The sequence below is a fragment of the Leptodactylus fuscus genome, chromosome 4, assembly GCF_031893055.1.
Source record: "Leptodactylus fuscus isolate aLepFus1 chromosome 4, aLepFus1.hap2, whole genome shotgun sequence".
Taxonomy (NCBI): domain Eukaryota; kingdom Metazoa; phylum Chordata; class Amphibia; order Anura; family Leptodactylidae; genus Leptodactylus; species Leptodactylus fuscus.
Genome location: NC_134268.1, coordinates 161,647,443 through 161,668,887, shown reverse-complemented (window position 1 = coordinate 161,668,887; position 21,445 = coordinate 161,647,443). Strand labels below are relative to the sequence as shown.

At 39.8% G+C, this 21,445-nt stretch overlaps 2 protein-coding genes across 2 annotated transcripts in view; one reads left to right on the top strand and one right to left on the bottom strand.

The window, feature by feature from the left end:
- Positions 1-9,074, top strand: part of LOC142200728 (collagen alpha-6(VI) chain-like) — a 49,422-nt gene extending 40,348 nt beyond the window's left edge. Inside the window, exons 30-35 of the mRNA XM_075271292.1 lie at positions 121-157; positions 1,343-1,354; positions 3,135-3,628; positions 4,716-4,809; positions 7,318-7,965; positions 8,995-9,074. Coding sequence (XP_075127393.1) covers positions 121-157; positions 1,343-1,354; positions 3,135-3,628; positions 4,716-4,809; positions 7,318-7,965; positions 8,995-9,074 — 1,365 coding nt within the window. The remainder of the gene's footprint in view (positions 1-120; positions 158-1,342; positions 1,355-3,134; positions 3,629-4,715; positions 4,810-7,317; positions 7,966-8,994) is intronic.
- Positions 9,075-16,906: 7,832 nt separating this feature from the next.
- Positions 16,907-21,445, bottom strand: part of PIK3R4 (phosphoinositide-3-kinase regulatory subunit 4) — a 30,365-nt gene continuing 25,826 nt past the window's right edge. The window contains exons 18-20 of the mRNA XM_075271291.1: positions 19,737-19,825; positions 19,354-19,465; positions 16,907-18,560 (exon numbers count right to left, since the gene is read on the bottom strand). Coding sequence (XP_075127392.1) covers positions 18,390-18,560; positions 19,354-19,465; positions 19,737-19,825 — 372 coding nt within the window. The 3' untranslated portion in view covers positions 16,907-18,389. The remainder of the gene's footprint in view (positions 18,561-19,353; positions 19,466-19,736; positions 19,826-21,445) is intronic.

The window sequence follows — 21,445 nt, the reverse complement described above, 5'->3', positions numbered from 1 at the left end:
CTCTGTATGCATTAACGTCCTTACATATTCTGAACGTCAAGTCAACACGGCTAAATCTATGAAGTTACATCAATGAAATTTGCTCAGTTAATAAATACTCTTTTTCATGTTCTTGTACAGCCATGTGAACTTATTGAATTTATCCGTGAAACATGTCGTAAGTATGAACATACTCTCTAAATGTTTTAATAGTAAAAGCCCAGGGGCACACTGGGTTGAACTGTTGTGTAAAAAAAAAAAAAAAAAAACCTGCAACAGGGCCACACAGTGGCTCAATGGTTAGCACTGCAGCCTTGCAGCACTGGAGTCCTGGTGTTCAAATCCCACCAAGGGCAAAAAAACATCTGCAAGGAGTTTGTATGTTCTCCCTGTGTTTGCATGGATTTCCATCCCATACTCCAAAAAAAGACATACTAATACGGAAAAATGTACATTGTGAGGTCTATGTGGGGCTCAAAATCTACATTTGAAAAAAAAAAAACCTGCAACGCAAAATGACTTTGGGTGGTTTTTCTGTAGTGATTTTATGGAGGAAAACACTGCCGAATATTCCTGTGAACATTCAGCAGCATATCCTCTGTGTGTGCATTTCCTCATGTGATATCTGTTTAAGTCATGGACTGCTTACGTATTCATAAATTATAATGGATGTATACGGGCATCTGGGTTTTTTCTACAGAACAACAGTTCTTGGAGAAAAAAAACATGCTCTATTTTTGCCTGTTTTCCAGACCATGGATGACCATTCTAGTTAATGGATCCTTGAATTTTACTGATACAGAGATACTATAAAGTATAGTAAAAAAAAAAAAGTAAATAAGGTGAGGCCAATTTTGAAACAGAATGCACACATATGACACTTGGCGTGACATCACGTGATGAACTTACCTCTATGAGGGCTTCCTATCCTTTCTATTTAGATGACAGAGCAGAATAGGACCTTCTCTATCTTCATTGGAACGAAACAGACCATCAGTCATCATCGTCCCCTCGGTTTGCAGACTCAGACATGTGCATGGAGCCCTAGAGCCCTTGCACACGACTGAGTCTCGTCTGGGGAAATGGTCAGTATGTAGGCTGTATGTCCCAGACTGCATAGGAGTCACTGCCTCACAGTCAGTAAAGGCGTAGTGACTCCTGTGCACACATTTGAGTTCAGTCCAGGTATTATGGCTGATACACAGACCTTTTCCCACATACGGTACTCCATCATTTTTAAGGGTCCTTAGACAATTTTATACATATGTTTAACAACCTTACCGTTAGAGAATAACTCTTGTATATTTTTTCAATGAATCACCTTCTAAGTAATACTAATATGATTGTATGTCTTCCCTTACAGCCTGCTGCCAAGGTAAGGTGAATTTTCCTTTTATGCTCCTGATTAAATTGTGAAAAAAACATAAGTTGTAATCTAAAAACGTGCAATATGGTATCAGAAAACCACAATATTACAGTATCATATTTCTACAGCCAGATGTGTAACTAGAAATAATGAAAAATCTATAATCGTGCCCCCCCCCCCCCATTTACCAAGTTTCATTTATGATATATGTTATGCTCTTATGTACATGGTGCCCAGATGGATCTGCTACCTCTACACTATCATTGTAGTATTACCATAAAATTATTAGAGATGAGCGAGTAGTACTCGATCGAGTAGGTACTTGATCGAATACTACGGTATTCGAAATACTCGTGCTCGATCGAGTATCACTCACTATTCGAATGTAAAAGTTGGATGCAGAACCAGCATTAATTGGCCGAATGCTATACAGTCGGCCAATCAACGCTGGTTCTTCTCCTACCTTTAGAAGTCTTCTCCGTGCAGCGTCCCCGCGGCGTCTTCTGGCTCTGAATTCAGTCTGCCAGGCATCAGGCCTGGGCAGAGCCGACTGCGCATGCCCGCTTCTAGTGCAGTCAGCTCTGCCCAGGCCCGATGCCTGGCAGAGTGAATTCAGAGCCAGAAGATGCCGCGGGGACGCTGCAAGGAGAAGACTGCACGGAGGATCCAGCCCGACCCTCACTCGTGGACTTGGTAAGTATAATTTGATCGAATGTTGCCTACCCCTGAAACGAGCATTTTCCCACCCATAGACTATAATAGGGTTCAATATTCGATTCGAGTAGTCGAATATTGAGGGGCTACTCGAAACGAATATCGAACCTTGAACATTTTACTGTTCGCTCATCTCTAAAAATTATCAGTTATTATTACTGTCACACAATAATTGTCTCAGACAGCAATACATTGATTTGGTTTCTTTAGATATGTCAATGTTTCCAGATTATTTCACAGAAGATTAACGAGGTTATCAATGGTTAAAAAAAAAATTAAGATTAAAAAAAGAAAAAAGAGATGCCGCTACCATGTTCACAGTAGAGATTCTACCCTGCCCCCAGTGACACAACAATATGTGTAACTTACATAAAGATTTCCATAATGCTGAGGGGAAAACTATTAAAAAAAAAAATTGTAACACTTTGTGCTACTACGGTAAAAAGAAAAAAAAAACATATAAAAATGTGAAAAACAGACGCGTTTCCCTCACCTTCCTTTTTTTTTTTGTTTAAATTTTTGCAGATCATAAAATAAAGAAAAAGTATTCAAAAATAAAAGTAACTTAAAAATATAGCTTTATCATTGAAAAAAATTATTTCAATAACCAAAACAATAAATATGATATAGCCTTCAAAACCTTAAGTACAAAGATCATCCGTACAGATGATTGTCCAGAGCCGGGTGTTAGGCTTCCATCCAGTGGCATAGCTACCGGGGTAGCAGCTGCCACAGGGCCCCGGACATTAGGGGGCCTGGCAGGCCCCTGATGTTTTTTTTTTTTTTTTTTAATAGGCCATTACTTGCTGGAGTAACGCCAGCAGGTTACGGGCCCTATTTTCTTACTGAGGCATAATACCGTGTGCAGGGGCCACTATGGGGCATAATAGTGTGCGCAGGAATGTGGTTTGTGCATGTGTACATGTGTGCATTTTTTTAATGTAATTTTTTTATTATTATTATGGCAGTGATTTTGTCCATAATATATTAAATAATATTTATCAGTGCAGATTTTACTAGTGCCATTTTTCTAGTGTGCATACACATTAATCGAGAGAAAACTTTTGCTTCCTAGGACAATCTACCTGCCCCGTGTATCCAACAGAACTGGTGTTTGCACTGGACATGTCTAGTGATGTGAAACCAGCAATGTTCAAAAGAATCATCGATATTGTCACATATATTATGACTAACATAACTATCAGAGGAGGGAACTGTCCAGTTGGGGCAAGAGTGGCCGTCATGTCCTACAACAAAAACACCAACTATCTGATCAGGTTTTCTGACTATCAGAATAAAGACAAATTACTGAATGCAGTGAAGAACATATCTCTGGAAAGTTCTAATGAAGGTCGTGACATTGGAGCCTGCATGAGATTTGTAGCCAGAAATGTCTTTAAGAGATCTCTGCAAGGAGCAACTGTAAGAAGAATTGCAGTGTTCTTCAGCAATGGCCGCACTGATGACCCTGCTGCCATCAGCACAGCCGCCATGGAATACAATGCCCTTGGCATCATACCTGCGATTATTGCCTTCTCTCCAGCACCTGCAATAAAGCGAGCCTTTTCAGTAAGAATTTATCTTTATTACATTAAAGTAGTGATCAATCCATAACTATCATTCATGGCTTTATTACAGTCACTAGCTACAGGAATAGGAAACTTCCAAAGTTCTAAAATTGCAAATATAATGTCTTCATCTCAAATGTCAGAATATACAAGGAGAATACACTGTTGCATCCCATGTAAAGTAAAGGGATTGTCCTATGAAATAAACTGAGCAAAACCTTTTCCCCATTCAACCTGAATGGAGCCATGTTGAATGCGGGTGGGACTAGTGATGGTTGGCACTCCCAGTCACTTCAGTGTTGTACTTCAACTGTATCCAGTGCCCCCATTTAAGTGAATGAATGCTCTGACGAACACCAGTCCCACCCATATTCAGTCTGGCTGCTCTCAGGCTGAATGTGGAGTGGGGCAAAGGTCCTGTTCAGTTTACTTTTTGGGATAACAACTTTAAATAAACTTAGTTAAGGCTGGGTTCACATCTGTGCTGGTATTTCCATTTTTCTGATGTCATTGACTAAAACTGGGTTTATCGGGTTACTTTTTTTCCAGAATTTTTGATGGAACCTAGCTTTAGCCACTTGACTTATATACTTAGCCACAATGACTTATACACAATAACATGTAGCCAGTGGCCAACAAAGACCGCGTGTATGTACTGTAAAAGGCTCTCAAAGCTTAACTAGTGTTGTAGTCCCATCATTCTGAAGCTCAGTGGGGGCCACAAGAGTTGCATGGCATATCCAAGACCATGATCTGTTTGCTCACGTGACTAGGTGTAGAAAACCTTAAAAACTGAATGCAATGGAGATAACTTTTTACCAAACTGACTAAACTGTATGTCTCAGTATGAAATTAGAGTAAGGCTATGTTCACATCTGGGGGGAGGTTTTCAAATGGAACAGAGAAGTAGAAATCCCAATAGGAATATGAACACAGTCTTGGACCTCTTGCATACGACTATGGCCATGATCAGTGTGCTATCCGTGCTTTTCATGGATAGTAAACTGACCCATTCTGTACAGGAACACACAGATGTAGACATGCTTAAAACAGGTTTGCTTTAGAAATCTGCTTTTTCATTTTTCTAGATTGATGATTCAGGGACATTTCAATTGATTGAGATTTCTGCAAATGATTTCAAATCCCGAGTACAACCCTTATTAACCTGCACCCTCTGCTATGGTAAGTCTAGATCTGCAGCTATGAATGCACAAAACCTGATCATAAAATAAGAAGCCATATTTCAGAATAGATTAATATAATCAAATGAGCTCTTTGGCACAACAAGGGCACGTCCTTGCTCCAAACAGGTAAGTGGCAGCAAATTTAGTGTCAAAGACCTAATTTGCATAATGACGATATCTCAACAACAGCGGCACCGACTGGCTCAATATATTGGGGCCTCACCACAGACTCACTTTAAGATCCATACTTGTGAATTTTCCTATGGATCTAAAGGAAATCCACAATTCAGTACCTGCAGATGAAGCTGTGGATTCTGTCCTCCTCATTGGCTTAAAGAAGACCATTCATGTCCTTGGGCACATGCTGTTTTATATACCGCTAGAAATCTGACAGTGCGCACTGTTGGCTTCCCTGTTATGTTCCCCGGGGGCAGAGCTATCGGTGCTTCTGACAGTCTGTGAGGAACGCCCCTCCTGACAGTAGTGTCCATAGCGCTGTACTGTCAGAGGAGGCGTTCCTTACCACCCAGTGATAATGCCAAGCGGTGAGAAACGCCCATCCCGCCTCCTCCTGACAATACTTGTCCATAGAATAGTACCGGGGGGGGGGGGGTGTTCCTCACCAATCAGCATCATCGTTGGAGGGTGAGAAACGTCCCCTCACAGTACAGCGCTATATACACTACTATCAGGAGAGGAATTTCTCACAGACTGTCAGAAACGCCATTCTGACAGTGAAGAGCTACGGTAACAGCATGGATAGCTCTTCACCAGGAGCATATAACGGGAAATCTGTCAGTTTTGTATCGGTATATAAAACCGAATGTGTCTGAGGACATGAAAGGTCCTCTTTAAGACAAATGACGAGCAGTGACACGTTTGCGTTTTGAGTCAGATTTCCCATTCTGTAAGTGTTTGCATTTGTCATTCTTCCTCACACTTTGTCATGGTTCTGTGGTCCCCACCACGGCCCACAATGAGATTCCCCCACTATAATTACAGGATGTTTTCAGCATGACAAATGTTCTAAATTCTATTCAAGACTTCTCCCACAAAACCTGGAGAACATTAGCTAAAGGGTAACTAAACCTTCAGACAACTTTTGATTTTCTGCTAGTATTTGTGTTATTAATACATTTTACAATATACTTTATTACATTTTGGATTCCTTGCTCTCCCTTGCTTCTGTATTTAGAGCTGTTCCTGCCACTTACTGACTGTTACTGTCTATAGAGTAGCAGCTTGGAATACGGGGTTGTGTAAAATGTAGGAAGGGGAGGGTCATGGCAAACAGATCGTATATCATTTTACAACAGACAAACTTGCTTTTGGTGTCATATTATAATGTCTGAGATTTAACTGTTTGAAGCAGTGGTGCGGATCCAAACGGTCAAGACAGGGACACAAAATATGCAGCAAACTGGTTTATTTAGGAAAAAAAACAGGAAAATAAACCTTCGCTGCAGGCACAAAAGGAGCAAAATAAAATAGAGCCTTAACTTCAGACAAAAACTAAATAAATACCTAACTGAACAGAACTGATATCCTAACTACAGCAGGGTTCAGCACACACTAAGCTCTTCTACATCTCTGATGCAGCAGAGCTGAGTGTGCAGCAGGGTTCAGCGGTTCTCCGATGTAGCAGCGGTTCTCCGATGTAGCAGCGGTTCTCCGGTGTAGCAGTGCTGGCTGTGCGCTCAGCTTGGCTCATCTCCGGAATAGCCAAGCGGAGCACACGGCCAGCAGTGCTACATCTTGGCAAAGGAATGCACTGACCAGCGTTGATTGGCCAAATGCCATACAGAGTACAGCATTCGGCCAATCAACGCTGGTTCTGCAGGAGTAGGCGGAGTCTAAGATCGGTCCACAGCGGTCTCCATTCTGGTCCGATTTTTAGACTCCGCCTCCTCACAGATGAGCCTCCGGCAGAACCAGCGTTGATTGGCCAAATACTGTACTCTGTATGGCATTCAGCCAATCAACACTGGTCAATGCATTCCTATGGGAAAAAGTCAGCTCACGCATATCGCGAGCTGAGAGGGATCCTGACCAGATAGAGCCCCAAAGAGCTGGGTGAGTGACATTCCCACCTAAATAAAGGTAATCCCTAGCTAACCCTGCCTATACATCTATCCCTGTCTCACAGTCACATAGTTCACAGTCTCATATGAACCGGATATTTAATCCACTGTTCGTATAAATTGGAGGTCACCTGAATTAGCCAGCCAATTACTTTTTCTGATTTTTTTTCGATGCCTCCATTGTCGTAGTTCCTGTCCCACCTCCCCTGCGCAGTTATTGGTGCAAAAAAAGCACCAGGGAAGGTGGGAGGGGAATCAAATTTTTAGTGAGTTTGCCACCTGGTGTTCAACTCGAATCGAACATCTCAAACAGCCTGATATCTGATCGAACATGTACTCTATCAAACGCTGTTCGCTCATCTGTATACTATACCCATTTATGTTTTTTCCAGAATATTTATGTTCTGCTTTTCTTCTCATTTTAGATAAGTGTAAACCAGATAAACTGTGTGGGGAAAGTAATTCTACACTAAAAAAGGCACCTATGGATGTAGGATTTCTTCTGGATAGTCCCTACAACATGAACCTCAATGAATATGAAGAAGCAAGAACCTTCATCAGTACCATGATTGATGGGCTTGACATTCCAAACACTGGTTCCAGAGTGGCTTTGGTCAGTAGTGTGTCTCCTAGCTTTAGTCCAGGTGATGAAGGAAAGCCATACCTTGAGTTTGATTTTGCATCACACAGTAGTGCAAAGATTAAAAGACACCTCCATAAAAATAAACATCAACTGCAAGATCCATCGACCATTGGTGTTTCATTGAAATGGATGCTTGAAAACGTCATATCTAAAGTATCAGACTTGAAGAAAAATAAGGCCATTATCATGATATTATCTGGAGAGACAAGCGAGTGGGATAAACAAACTCTGAGGGAAGCTTCATTGGAAGCCAAGTGTAAAGGTTTTGCTCTGTTTGTAATATCTATTGGTAAAACATCTAATAATAGTGAAGTGATGGAACTTCCAAGCACTCCCATAGACCAGCATCTGCTCCAGCTCGGAGAAGTTCACAAGCCAAATTACGGATATGCCAGCAGGTTTACCCGGACCTTTCTGAATTCCGTTAAATGTGAGTAACTGTAAATGTGATAAAACTTCTGTACCGAGTCTGGTGTCTGTAGCTTTAATTGACATGCTGCAATTTCCAAAACAGCAAAGTTTTTGCAAATTGTTTCGTACCGTACCCGCAGCGCATATTTACCTTGCAATCTGTGGATGAGATTCGCTAGTCGCTATGCAGTGACTGTAAGACGCACCATTTTTCCCATGGTATTTACACCATGTGGAGCCCTGGCCTAAAAGTAGTAAATATGGTAAAATAGCATTATAGCATTAAACCCCCCCAAACTCCAACATCAGCCTTCAAATTATCAGAGTTGGTCTTTGATTACTTGTCCTGCACTGTTTATGTCACTAACTCTATTCAAAGAGTTAATTCGTTTAAGTACCAAAAAAATTAATTTAAAAAAAAATATTTTTTTTATATTTTTCTTTAGCTCTTCTCCCAAAACATAGAATAAAAATTTAACAAAAAGTTGATTGCACCCTAAGAGCTAAGAGTACAGATGAAAACTACAGATCCCGCTGGAAAAATAAATATTCCCCTACACAGTTCGATCAATTGAAAAATTAAAAAGTTAGGGCTCTTGAAATATGAAGATGTAAAAATAAAATTTTTATTTTTAAAAAATGGTTTTCATTGTGCAAAGTAAAAAAAATTAAAAGTGGTATTACTGTAATTACTGATGAACAGAAAAGTTAAAATGCCATTTATATGGTATGGTGAATGAAAGAACATGCTAAAAATAACCCCAGAAATTGAAGAATTACTTTCTTCTTTTTTTTTTTTTGCCAACCCCTCAAAAAAAATATTTTAAATGCATATGGTTCCATTTAAAAATACAACTTGTCTAGGCAAAATCAAGCAGTCATATGGCTGAATCAATACAAAAAAGCTTTTATTCCATTGTTCTGATCCATTGACGAATCAGATCAATGGACAAGCAAGCATAAGCAATGTAGTGTTATATTGACAGTTTGCTGTAATTGCATACATATACCACTATATACTTATCACATGTTTTTGGGATCTTCACAGTTTCAATAAACAAATATCCACCTCCAGAGCTGAAATCTGAATGTTCCAGTTTGAAAAATAGAAAGAAAAGAATGTTGTGAGTATTCATTTCATTGAAAAGCATTACAAATTAATTACTGGTTGTGATGACAGTGATGTGTAAGAGCAAGCATAATACATGAAGATCAGAATGAATGTAGTAGTCTAGGACCTGGTAGTGAGTGCTACCTCTGCACCCCTATAGCTATCTCTCCATATGCTGCAAAAGTAATAAACACTATATACACAATTTGGCAGGATTAGAAAAACTGTTTAAGGCCGGGGCCCCACGGGACGTAAACGCTGCGATTTGCTCGCAGCGGAGACGCTGTGGGAAAAATCGTGGCATTTTACAGTGCAAGCAAAGGGGATGGGATTCATGTGAATCCCATGCCCACTTTGCAGAAAAAAATGCAGTGCGGACACGCTGCAATTTGCAAACCGTTTCGGCTTTGCAAATCGTAGCATGTCAATTATATCTACGGAAACGCCGGCGGCTTTCCCGCAGATATAATGGGAATAGAAAGTCTGCGGAGGAAAACTCTGTTAACTTTCTCTTAAAAGCGCTGCAGAAAGAACCACAATGTGTTCCCACAGCGGTTCTTTCCACAGAGCTTTAGCGCTGCAATTACGGCCCGTGGGGCCTTAGGCTAAGGCTAAAGCCCCATGGGATGTTCCGCAGCAAAAAAAAACCCAAAAACCTGTGGCGGCAATGCATCACAGTTCTTCCCTCAGCGCTTAAGACAGAAAGTTTGCAGAGTTTTCCTCCGTGGATTTTTTACTACAATTATATCCATGGGGTAACTGCTGGTGTTTCCGTGAGTATAATTGACATACTGCAATTTCCAAAATCACGTTTTTGGAAATCACGGCATATCCACACTTTTTTTTGTACCGCAAAGTGGGCATGCGATTTGCTAGAATCCCATCCACTTTGCCCTTACAGTAAAACACTCCCAATTTTTCCAGTGGAAAATCGTTGCGTTTCCATCCCATGGGGCCCTGGACTAAAAGAAAAACTGCCTTATCATAGCATGGTTTTCTGAAAAGCTGCACTATGATAGGTTGCTATGGTCAACAAAGACAGTTTTACCTATAGATAGTTTCATAGAACTGACCTAGTGAGTACAGAAAAAGTATTTTAAAAATAAATGATCAACTCCAACAATACAGTATATAGCTGTAGATGATCACCAAATGGCAAAATGATAGTTGTTGTGGAGTGTGTAACAAGGTGATGTTTCCATGTAGGTTTATATTTTTCAAGTAGATTGTTGATTTTGATATTGGGCTCTTAGTATCTTGTTTTTTCCTATACATACCCATTTGAGGTTTCTATGCTCATTCATTGCTGTTGCTATTTATCATCATTAATATTTGTACTCCACAGTCTTATTATTTTATATATGTTATTATCTACCCTTGGTTTCCTCCTCTGTCATTATTATGTGATATCTCCAGAATTGATTCCCTGATACATATTCACCGTATATACTCGAGTACAAGCCGACCCGAATATAAGCCGAGGCCCCTAATTTTACCACAAAAAACTGGGAAAACTTATTGACTGGAGTATAAGCCGAGGAGGGGGGGGGGGGGAATGCAGCAGCTACTAGAAAGTTTCAAAAATTAAAATGGTCGGAGTTTTTGGGTGCAGTAGTTGCTGGGTGATGGGAAAGGAGAGGGGCTGTTTTGGTTGTCTGTCTGCCCCTTCCCTAAGCTTGAGGACTGCGTTTTTATTCCCCCACTTGGAATTCAGTCTGGCTGAATATAGGGTATCTGCAGTGCTCCTATTTACCCCTTCCTGACGGAACAGGAGCACTGCAGATACCCTATATTCAGTAGACCGGGCACTTTCAGGCACAGGGATACCTAATGTGTATGTGTTTTACAATAATTTTCTACTTTTGTGTCTATTCTAGGGAAAGGAGGGATTTAGAACTTTTAATTTTTTAAATTTTTTTAATGATTATTTTTTTTCCGACTATTTTACGGGAGATTCTATACATTGATATTGCTGCTGGTCATTTTATTTTATTTTTTTTTTGCTGACTCGAGTATAAGCCGAGGGGGGCTTTTTCGGCACAAAACCTGTGCTGAAAAATTCAGCTTATACTCAAGTATATACGGTATTTATGTTAATAAAATGAAATTGTTTTATTTGTTGGTGGTCATGATACAATTTTGGGTGTGTTATAGTCAGATACATGTTTTTGTCCAGAAAAGACCGGAAATACTGGACGTGTTTAGCTGCTGGATGCTAACTGAACTAAAAGAGTACATGGATGGATGGATGGATGGATGGATGGATGGATGGATGGATGGATGGATGGATGGATGGATGGATGGATGGATGGATGGATGGATGGATGGATGGATGGATGGATGGATGGATGGATGGATGGATGGATGGATGGATGGATGGATGGATGGATGGATGGATGGATGGATAGATAGATAGATAGATAGATAGATAGATAGATAGATAGATAGATAGATTTTTAAATAAGTGGTCACGTGTGTATAGATGGAGTAACACTTTTGGATATTATGTGACTTGTTTATGGCATTATCACCACTCAATACTTACTCCAAAAAGTAAGTGGAGGGAGGGTAAAGGCAGGCCAGGGCCAAGAGCATCAGTCTGTCAAATTTATTATGATACGCCTGAATTATTAAGACCTCACAGTAACGTAATAATTTTGGCATATCTCATGCCAGGATACAAAAATTCTGGTTAGTAGACAAGGCACCAGTCTTAATTTGTCTTAATATATTTCTCTTTGTGTATTTATTCTATAGAAAAAAACAAAATAAGAGAACGCCAGCACCTCCCAAGAAGTCATGGATGCCCAAAAATAGAAGTTATAACATCACTGGGAAGCTCGCTACTACTTCTAAGAACAGCCCACTGACAACACATTCTGTTAAGTTTCAGCATGAAGATGATCAACCTACTTTCGCTGGTAAAAAAAAAAACAAACAAAAAAAAACAAAACACACCTGTCAAAAACTTAAACAAATAAGTTCAAATCACCCACTTTTTCCTAGATTTTAAATAAAAATAAAGAAATAGAAACAAACAAATTCTGCATCCCCGCATCTAAAAAAAATGCCTAAGCTACAAACATACAAAAATATATTTCCGCATATGATGAATACCGTAGTGAAGAAAGGAAAAACAGAAGAACTGCCACTTTTTCACTGATTTACCTCCCATAAAAACTTAAATAAAAAAAAAGTGATCAAAACATCAGACAATCGCCAAAATGGTATAAATTCAAAAAACTTTATGCAGAAATAAAAGTTATGAGTGTCAAGATAAGGTAACTCGAGAAAATTTTGGATAAATTTTGGCTTCACAATTTTGCCTAAACACCATAAAAAATGAAGCATGTAAGAAAGTTGTACAAAAACGCAGTTTTTCTCCAATTCCACCTCATTCTGATTTTTTTTTCCAGCTTCTCAGTACACTGTATGGAATATTAAATGGTACCATTATGAAGTAAAATTAATCCCACAAAAATTGAGCTCTAAATGTGAAAAAAAAAAAAATTGTAAAAAATTTAAAAAAATAAATAAATTGAAAAATGGCTGCAGCAGGAAGGGAGTCACTTGACTGATTTTGGCACAGTTACTATTTTGTCTATAGCCACTATCATTCCTAAAAGTTCAGTGGACTTTGATTCAGTACCTGCTCAACTTCCCTACTGTCAAGTGTGCGGTCTAGGGTCAGAGCAGGCCAGGGGATGCGATTTTCACTTCTGACAAAGTTTCCCTCTGATTGGACATTGTCAGAGACCTCTGAATCACATCCTCCTGCCTCTCCTGCTGGACACTGCCCACCTGACAATAGAGTAGAAAGTAAAATAGCAGGCAGCAAAACTATCTGAAGTGATCTCTCAGGAATGGTGAGAGCTAGAGAAAAAGAAAATACCAACTGTGGTGGAAACAGCTTGTGAGGAACTGATGTATGTGGAGATGGGGAGAGGTTCTTTGTAACTTAGGGAGCCTTCACACGGAGTTAACGCTCTACTCATTCAGACACGTAAACACGTGTCAAAGTGACCGCGGTAAAACAAAATCCCATAGACTTCAATGTGTGCCGGACTTACACGCTACACATTGAAATCAATATGTTTAAAAGCCTCCCATTGATTCCCATATGTAGTGTGCGTAAGACCGACACACATTGAAGTCTAAGGGATTGTGTTTTACAGCGGTCACTTTGACATGCATTTACGTGTCTGAATGAGTGGAGCGTAACTCCGTGTCAAGGCTCCCTTATTTCTCTTGCCTCACTAACATGCCCATTCGGTAGCCATATGGCGAATAGCTTTCACCATACCATTATTACATTCATGTAGACTATGACTAGGGCTACACATCACTTTTGACTCACATTGCCTAAAATCGCACTGCTAAACTGCAATTGGTGACCATCAGCAGTGTCTGTAGCTATTCTCCGATACAAGATTGTAGCAACGGACACTAAGCTGAACCAAGAGAAATCCATTAAAATTTCCATTCATTTCAATGGGATTTTATCTTGTGTCCGTTTACACCCAATCCATCAGAAGTCTGTTTTTTTTTCCAGTAGACAAAAAAATCCTACATGCAAAAAAACGGATTCTTGATGGACAGTAAGTGTCAGTTATTTATATATTTCTTTTTTAACATTGTAGTCTATGTCTTTATTTTTCTGCGCAAAAAAACAAAAGGGGGCAATATAAAAAAAACTGACACTGACACAAGTCATGCAGAGAGGAAAGTAGATCATGAAGTACTTTTGTGTCCGCATGTTCCATGCAGAAAGCACACAGACCCCATTATAGTCTAGTCAAGTCTGTTGGGGGTGGGGTGGGGGCCATGCGGACTCCCTGAATGGATTACTGATGCAGATGTGAACCAGGCCTTACAATTCTCATCCTAGGTCAAATTTACTTTTGAAAGTCTACCAGAATCTGCTCAAAACACCTGGCCTTACACACTTTACACCGCGCTTAATATCTGTTTTACATACTTCCTACGCCTTGGGGCAGGTATAAGATATGACACAGTGTGCCTAAAATGCGCAAACATTTTGCCTTTTGGGGAGGGGAACCTAAGCCAACTAATAGGCGATGTAAGGGTATACTTGACAGTCTAAAGCTGCTGCAGATTTATCACCCAGCATTAAACACTGATAAATCTGGTGCAGTTTAAAGACAGTCTAGTCCAAGTCTGTGTAGTCTTACTTTTAGACAGTATTAGTAAATGTGTTCCATGTTGTACACACCTGACAAAAACAAACAAACCAGTAAATAGATGCTGTGTACTGATAACAACTTGACCTTTAGTGGTTGTGCTTCATTTACATGAAACGGCAAGACTCCTTTAACAGGAACGTGAAGTAAAACTATGTACAGCTAGGATTCCTTCTTTTTAGAAGTGACTGCTTGCCATGGGCCAGTCTCAGCTACCATGACACATGTAAACAGCAATGAGATGTGTTCACCCCATCTCTAAACTGTATAATATTTCTGAAATCTGCATTAACATGAATGTATATTTATTAGCGGTAGTAAGATTAATGGAAGATGATCTGTCATAGCATCAGACCTCATTACTAAAGCATCTATCAGACCATGTTGTGGACACAGAATAATACTACATGCTTCTTTGTTGTGCAATAGAGAAATATCAAATTCAATTAATGGCATAAAACTAAATATACAACATAGTGATGTCTATCATTGCAAAAAGTCCTTTTTAGCTTAACACACATTTTTGTTGAATGGTGCCAGCAGAATCACCTCAGGATTAATGCTGGGAAGACGAAGGAGATGGTGGTGGACTTCAGCAAACGGAGAAGTGCTCCGACCCCGGTGGAGATCCAAGGGACAGGCATTGAGATAGTCAGTAGAGATGAGCAAGTACTGTTCAGATCGGCCGATCCGAACAGCACGCTCGCATAGAAATGAATGGACGTAGCCGGCACGCGGGGGGTTAAGCGCGTCGGCTACGTCCAAGCGGAAGTACCAGGTGCATCAATTCATTTCTATGGAGTGTGCTGTTCAGATCGGCTGATCAGAACAGTACTCGCTCATCTCTAATAGTCAGGACTTATAAGTACCTTGGTGTGCTCCTCAATAATAATCTAGACTGGGCTGATCACCTGTAGGCGCTGCACAGAAAGGGCCACAGCAGGCTCTACCTTCTCAGGAGGCTGAGGGCCTTCGGAGTCCAGGGGCCACTTCTTAGGGCCTTTTTCAACTCTGTGGTTGTTTCTGCCATCTTTTTCGGTGTGGCCTGTTGGGAGAGCAGTATATCAACCAGGGACAGAAATAGACTTGACAGGCTGATCAGGAGGGCCAGCTCTGTCCTGGGGAGCCCCCTGGACCCAGTAAAGGTGGTGGGTGACAGAAGGATACTGTCCGTGGTGTCCTCCATGCGGGAGAACAAATCCCACCCCATGTATGAGACCCTGATGGGACTTGGCAGCACTGTAAGTGACCGTCTGCTTCGCCCCAAGTGTGAGAAGGAGCGCTATCTGAAGTCCTTCCTTCCAACCGCGACCAGGCTGTATAATCTACATCAGACCAAGCGAAGATCACTCCGCGCAGAGAACTAATGATTATGACTATGAAGTCTTCCTTCTTCTGTTCCTTAGCTGCTATGGACTCCTAGTATATCTTCTCTTCTCAAGATATGTGTGTCTACTTCTGTATTATATTACTTTGTATTATCCTGTATCAGTATTACTATGCTGCTGTAACATGCTGAAATTTCCCCACTGTGGGACTATTAAAGGATTATCTTATCTGAATAGCCTTTACAAAGACTATTCTACTACAGTTATATCTTGTCTGGTTCCCGACGTTTCTTGTTAAAAGCTTTCTTTCGTTATGCAAATGATCCTCATAGAGCATTTCCCATGGCCTGCGAGCACCCCTCGCGTCATGCCTTTAACACCGCCCCTCCACTGCTTGTGCTCCATCTCTACTCCCCCTTCCTGGCCTCTGTCGCCACACTGTTCTAGTTGAAATCTCGGGTACGCACAGTACCGCTACAGTCAGACCGGACTGCGCATGTCCGAACAGCCATTTTGGTGTGCACAGTTCTTGTGCAGGCGCAGTGCGCTGTAGTTGACCACAACAAAAAGACCGCTCAGACATGCGCAGTACACTCTGACCAGAGTGGTACTGCGCATGCCCGAGATTTCAAATAGAACAGCATGGCGTCAAGGCCAGGAAGAAGGAAGAAGAGAGACGGAGCACAAGCAGTGGAGAGGCGGTAAAGGCATGACGCGAGGGGGGGCCTTGGGGAATGCCCAGGGTGCTCTGTGAGGATCATTTGAATAACATAAGAAAGCATTTTAACAAGAAACAGCAGGGACAAGACAAGAAGTAAAGGTGGAAGTAGTAGGATAGCCTTTTTAAAGGCTATACAAACGTATGTTTCGCTGAAAACGACTTTTTACAATGATAGACTCCCTTTAAATGCATGATGAGGCGAAGTGAAAAAGGAGTTATACAGGTTGCTTTTGTAGATTTGGAGAAACTCTTTGAAGTCTTATCTACGGAGTACAGCTGGGAAGACAGGTCTTCAGCCCTGAGAGCACGGCTGTTGCTGCGTAACTGGAATGGGTGATGCTATGAAAGAGGGAAGATCAACGGTGTGGAACAGAAAGGAAATGGGAGGAATTTGAGTGGTAAGAAGAGGTAGTTGAAAGTTTGGGGAGGGTGCTAGACACCCTTTAAAGGTAGAAATGAAGAAAAAAAAAAAAAAAAAAAACATTTTTCTTTCAGATTTATTACAAAGTTTCATCACTTGCATTTTACATTTATGATTTTTTTTTTATATGCGGAAGTATGCTTTATCAAAATTTAGGCTAAGATAAAGGTACCCCTCATCCAAGTGACATTGACAGTATCATACATTTCTTTCAACAGAATCAAATAGATGCTTTAAACCTTAAAACGGAACTAAATTTTGAAATATAAAAATTTATTAACAAATGTTGTCACCTTTCTGTGAAATCCTCACAAATTTCAAAGTTGTCTGAAAGTTTAGTTAGCCTTTAAAATTCACATAACAGAATTCAAGTTTTCTGATCATTTTACCTCTCAAGAAAAAAAACAATAAAAAAAACCAAACAAAAAAAAAAAACAAAAAAAAACAGACAATCAAAAAGTCTTATATACCCACAAAATACAAGGACTCGAAAAGTTACACAAAATTAAAAAAAAAAAAAAAGAAATAATGAAAACTGCAATGCAGAAAGGGATAAAATGTAACCGGTGTAAAGCTAAAATGTGTAAGATCACTGAAGGGTTAAAATGTACATAAGGCACCGCAATGTACATAAGGCCAGCAATAAAGATTAAAAAAAAAAAAAAAAAAATGTTTTGCAACTTTAATGTGACTGTTAGGGGCTTAATGAAGAGGTTTGGTACAATGGAAAGTCAATTTATTTCCAACAATTAGTCACCATTTGCCATTTATAAAGGTTTCTTAATTGATGTCCAAACTATACCACGTGCCTTCATGTCCTGGTGCCTGAATCTACATTAAATTGATATCCAGGTAGATTTTTTTTTCCATTTTTATTTTAATAATATCTGTATATGAACAGTAGTGCAATATCCATACATTAGGATAAGCGCGTGTAAACAAGATATTAAAATACTATATAAACTAACAAAGATTTTAAATATTATGTATCAACAATTTACAGTTGGTGTAGACATGGGAATGAGACAACATCTGTTTGCATATCAAGATTAAAGGGGTTTATGTAAGAAGAGAAACCTTTCATGGTGCATTCCCGACACAAGCTAAACATCTTGACTCTATAGATGAAGGTCCCCCCATTGTTAGGTTTGCAAAGGGCAGTGCATGAAGGTGGAAGTTGTCTCAGAAGTCTTTGCGCTCACCCTACCCAGTTGTCACTCTAGCTCTATGACATCATCGACTCTGCTCTACTGTTGCTTGGTTGAGTATATGGCCGAGAGTTGGGGCATCTGCAAAGAAGGAAGAAACAAGACTTGCTGCACCCACTGCTTCGTTCTTCAAATCTGATACTGTGGATGCCAGAGGACCCTCATCTATTGAGTGAGGAGGTCTATCCAGTGCTGCAAGTTAAAAGTTCTCTCCCCCATAACCGCTTTAATAATAGAGAGAACATTTCCAAAACAAATTGCGTTTTATGAATTTTCATTCCAGAAACGTGAAACTTCTATCAAAGCTGCAGTATGGCATTACAATAATGGCCTAGGGTGGTATTTGGCCAGTAACCGTGCAAGTAAGGCTTCAAATTTGTGCTATAACAAAAAGCCAAATTTAGCGGATGCCAAATGTTACCAGTGTAGATTTCAGAGATTCCAGTTTTAAGACTATTTCCAAACTTTCACAATGCCATCTCGTGAGGCAGTTACTATAAAACCTTGTGTAGTCTGGAAGGTGGCAATGTCTGTAATAATATCGTGGTGTCCTGCTGGCAGGGACTCGGGTCCTTTTCGTGGTGCATCCTCACTGGGTCCCATAGTATGTTTATTTTGAATTTCCTATAAATAAAAATGAATATTTTAGCATGGAGAATACAAGACAATGTAATTTATTTCCAGCTTTTTACAATGAATAATCTTATTAAAAGATAATTGTGAAAACAATAGAGAGGGTGATGCAAGTATACAAGAAGGAATACGAGAAGACACTATTCGATGCAGTAGTCTGGAGACGACTCATTGACTTCTATAGATAAGCTTTGTATTTTAAGGTGCCTAAGTCAAGACTGACCTCCTTCTATCTGCCATGCACCACTTCCCTGTAACACTATCACATGTTGGAAATGGGGCACTATGCCTATTTGTAACATGCAAGTATCTCATCTGTGTCAGATTTTTTGATGTGATTGTTTTTTCACTTGTTCACCCCCTTGTTTTTCCTTCCCCACATTCAAAGAGCCATATTTTTTTTCAGTTCACAGAGTCACATGATGGCTTATTGATCGCAAACCAAACTGTACTTCATAATGGCACCATTCAATATTGTGCAAAGTAAAACACACTGGGAAACTGGCAAAAAATAAAAATTCAGAATGAGGTGAAGTTGAGAAAGAAGAAAAAAAAAAACCAAACATTTGCGGCAATTTCTTATGGGTTTAAATTTTTTGCAGCTTTCACTATGTGGTAAAGAAGACATTTTACTTATATTCTGCGCTATTGGAAAGCAAGGATCAATAAACAAAACCCGTTAAAACGTATTTGTTGCAGCTGCAGTACAAAGGCCTTAATACCCGTTATATCTGTATTAAAATATCATAACTTTGCAGTACAGAAGGAAATAACATTACGTCACCTGAACAACTTCAGTGCCCTCAATTATCTTGCTGAAATAAGATACGGGCGGTAAATTGTTATTGCTTCCTGCAATTACATAGGATCGTTTTGGACAGGCCAGGTTCCAAAACCTGAAAGCAGAAAAAGGGCAAAAATGTGGAAAATGGAGACGTAAAGGTATTAACATTCGGTGAAAAAACAAAACGCACCACATACATTTTCCAAAGTGCCAGTATACATTGATTAAACTCCCCTAAAGTTATATTATTGGAATGTATCAGAGGCTGAAAGGAACCAATCCTGTTATAAGAATGCAGTATATAATTAAGGAATTCTGCATTAAATTAGATATGGTTTTACAATTAAAAATAAGACTTAACCGAAAAAAACAAAAAAACAAACCTTATTTTCATGTCAGACCCTGCAGTCAGTAATATAGGATTGCCATCCGCCGGGCTGCAGTAAATTCCATGAACACTGTGTGGTGAAGGCTATAATAAAAGGAACAGAAGAGAGACAATAACATCATTACTTTACAGTAAAGTATGGAACAATATATGAGAAAGTGTAATAACTCTAAAAAAAAAAAATTAATATGAATAATGATTAAATACTATTTATTTTGCAGTACCCCCACAATACTGAATATTCTTCTTTAGAGGGAGTCTCACCAGATCCAGCCCCACAGGCAAATTGATTCTGGTGACCCTAACCCAATGGTGTTTTCCCCTTGTGGATTGCAAAGATATCACTGTTTTGTCAATATGCAAATGAGCGTTCTCAAGCAATGGCAACACCCTTGAGATCATTTGTATATCGACAAAAATGGTGAGATCTTTGAGACTGATTCACAAGGGGAAAACATTTGATACAGGCGACTCTAAGGCTATGTTCACACTACAGTTTTTAATATCCATTGCTGTCATCCATCACAGAATGACAGCAACAGACATTATTAACTGTAGCAGAGTAACTGCAGCAGAGCCCTCTGTCTGTTTTCCCACTGATTCTAATGTAAAAATGGCAGAAGCCATCTTTTGTCACGTTTATTTACTTTTATAACAAAAGAAAAGCTCCTGCATGCACAACTTTGTATGACGGAAGGCCATCTGCTATGCAGGGAAAAAGCTCTACTCCAGTCCTCCATCAGAATCACCTTTCCCAGTAAACACTGAGCCTTTGAAGTCACTGTCAGAGCCTAATACTAACATACCACGGTTCTTCAACTTCTATTCAGGCTCCACCATGCAGGCCAATGTGATGCGTAGACCTCAGCTAGCAAAGCCCAAGAAAATCTATAAAAATTACTGACATATTTTCTGTGCCCACTTTGAAATAAAGCCCAACATAAACAAAATGCGCAGTTAAAACAGACATTGGCGATTCCATAGGGAGGAATGTGCAGCATATCATCAGTTTGGTTCTCTGCTGTGCCAGAGAAGCATCTCAAGTAAGGCCCACACCCATTATTAAATAGAAAAGTTTCTGAAAGTCTCTTCAAGAATTACAGACTTGTGTCTCTTTGCCATGTCTGCAGATTATCGTAGTAGATAATGCCAATGATACATTTGGTGTATGTTTAGACCATGTACTCCAATTTATAGAACCTATATGCTAGTTTATTTTACACCAAAATTTGTCCACATGCACTGAAGATCTGTCCACATGTGTCAGACTTTCCACAAACACAAAGTTTGAACCAAATGTTAAGGATTTTTGAAAAACTTGTTGTCTCTTTAGAATGACAAAGATGCCAAAATTCAGCTGCACCGTGAAAGTTGTACTTTTGGCATGGTAAATGAGGGTGTCAGTCTGCACACGAGAAAAAAAACAAAACAAAACAAAAAACAAAACAAAAAAACCCCACACACCTAGAACATTAGTAACGCAGAGCTTGACATGTGTGTCACTTTTAGCAATGTACTGGCCTTTCTCAATTCTCTCAATCCCACTGCCCCATACTGTAAATGTGTTAGTACAAGACAGTGGAAGTGCAGAGAAGCAGACCCGCCTGACATCACAGGTCCTGGCTCATTGGTCAGTCTGAGAAATATGGCCCGACATCGAGTCTATATGTCATGGACCGAACCGGCCCACGTGGAGCAGGCCTA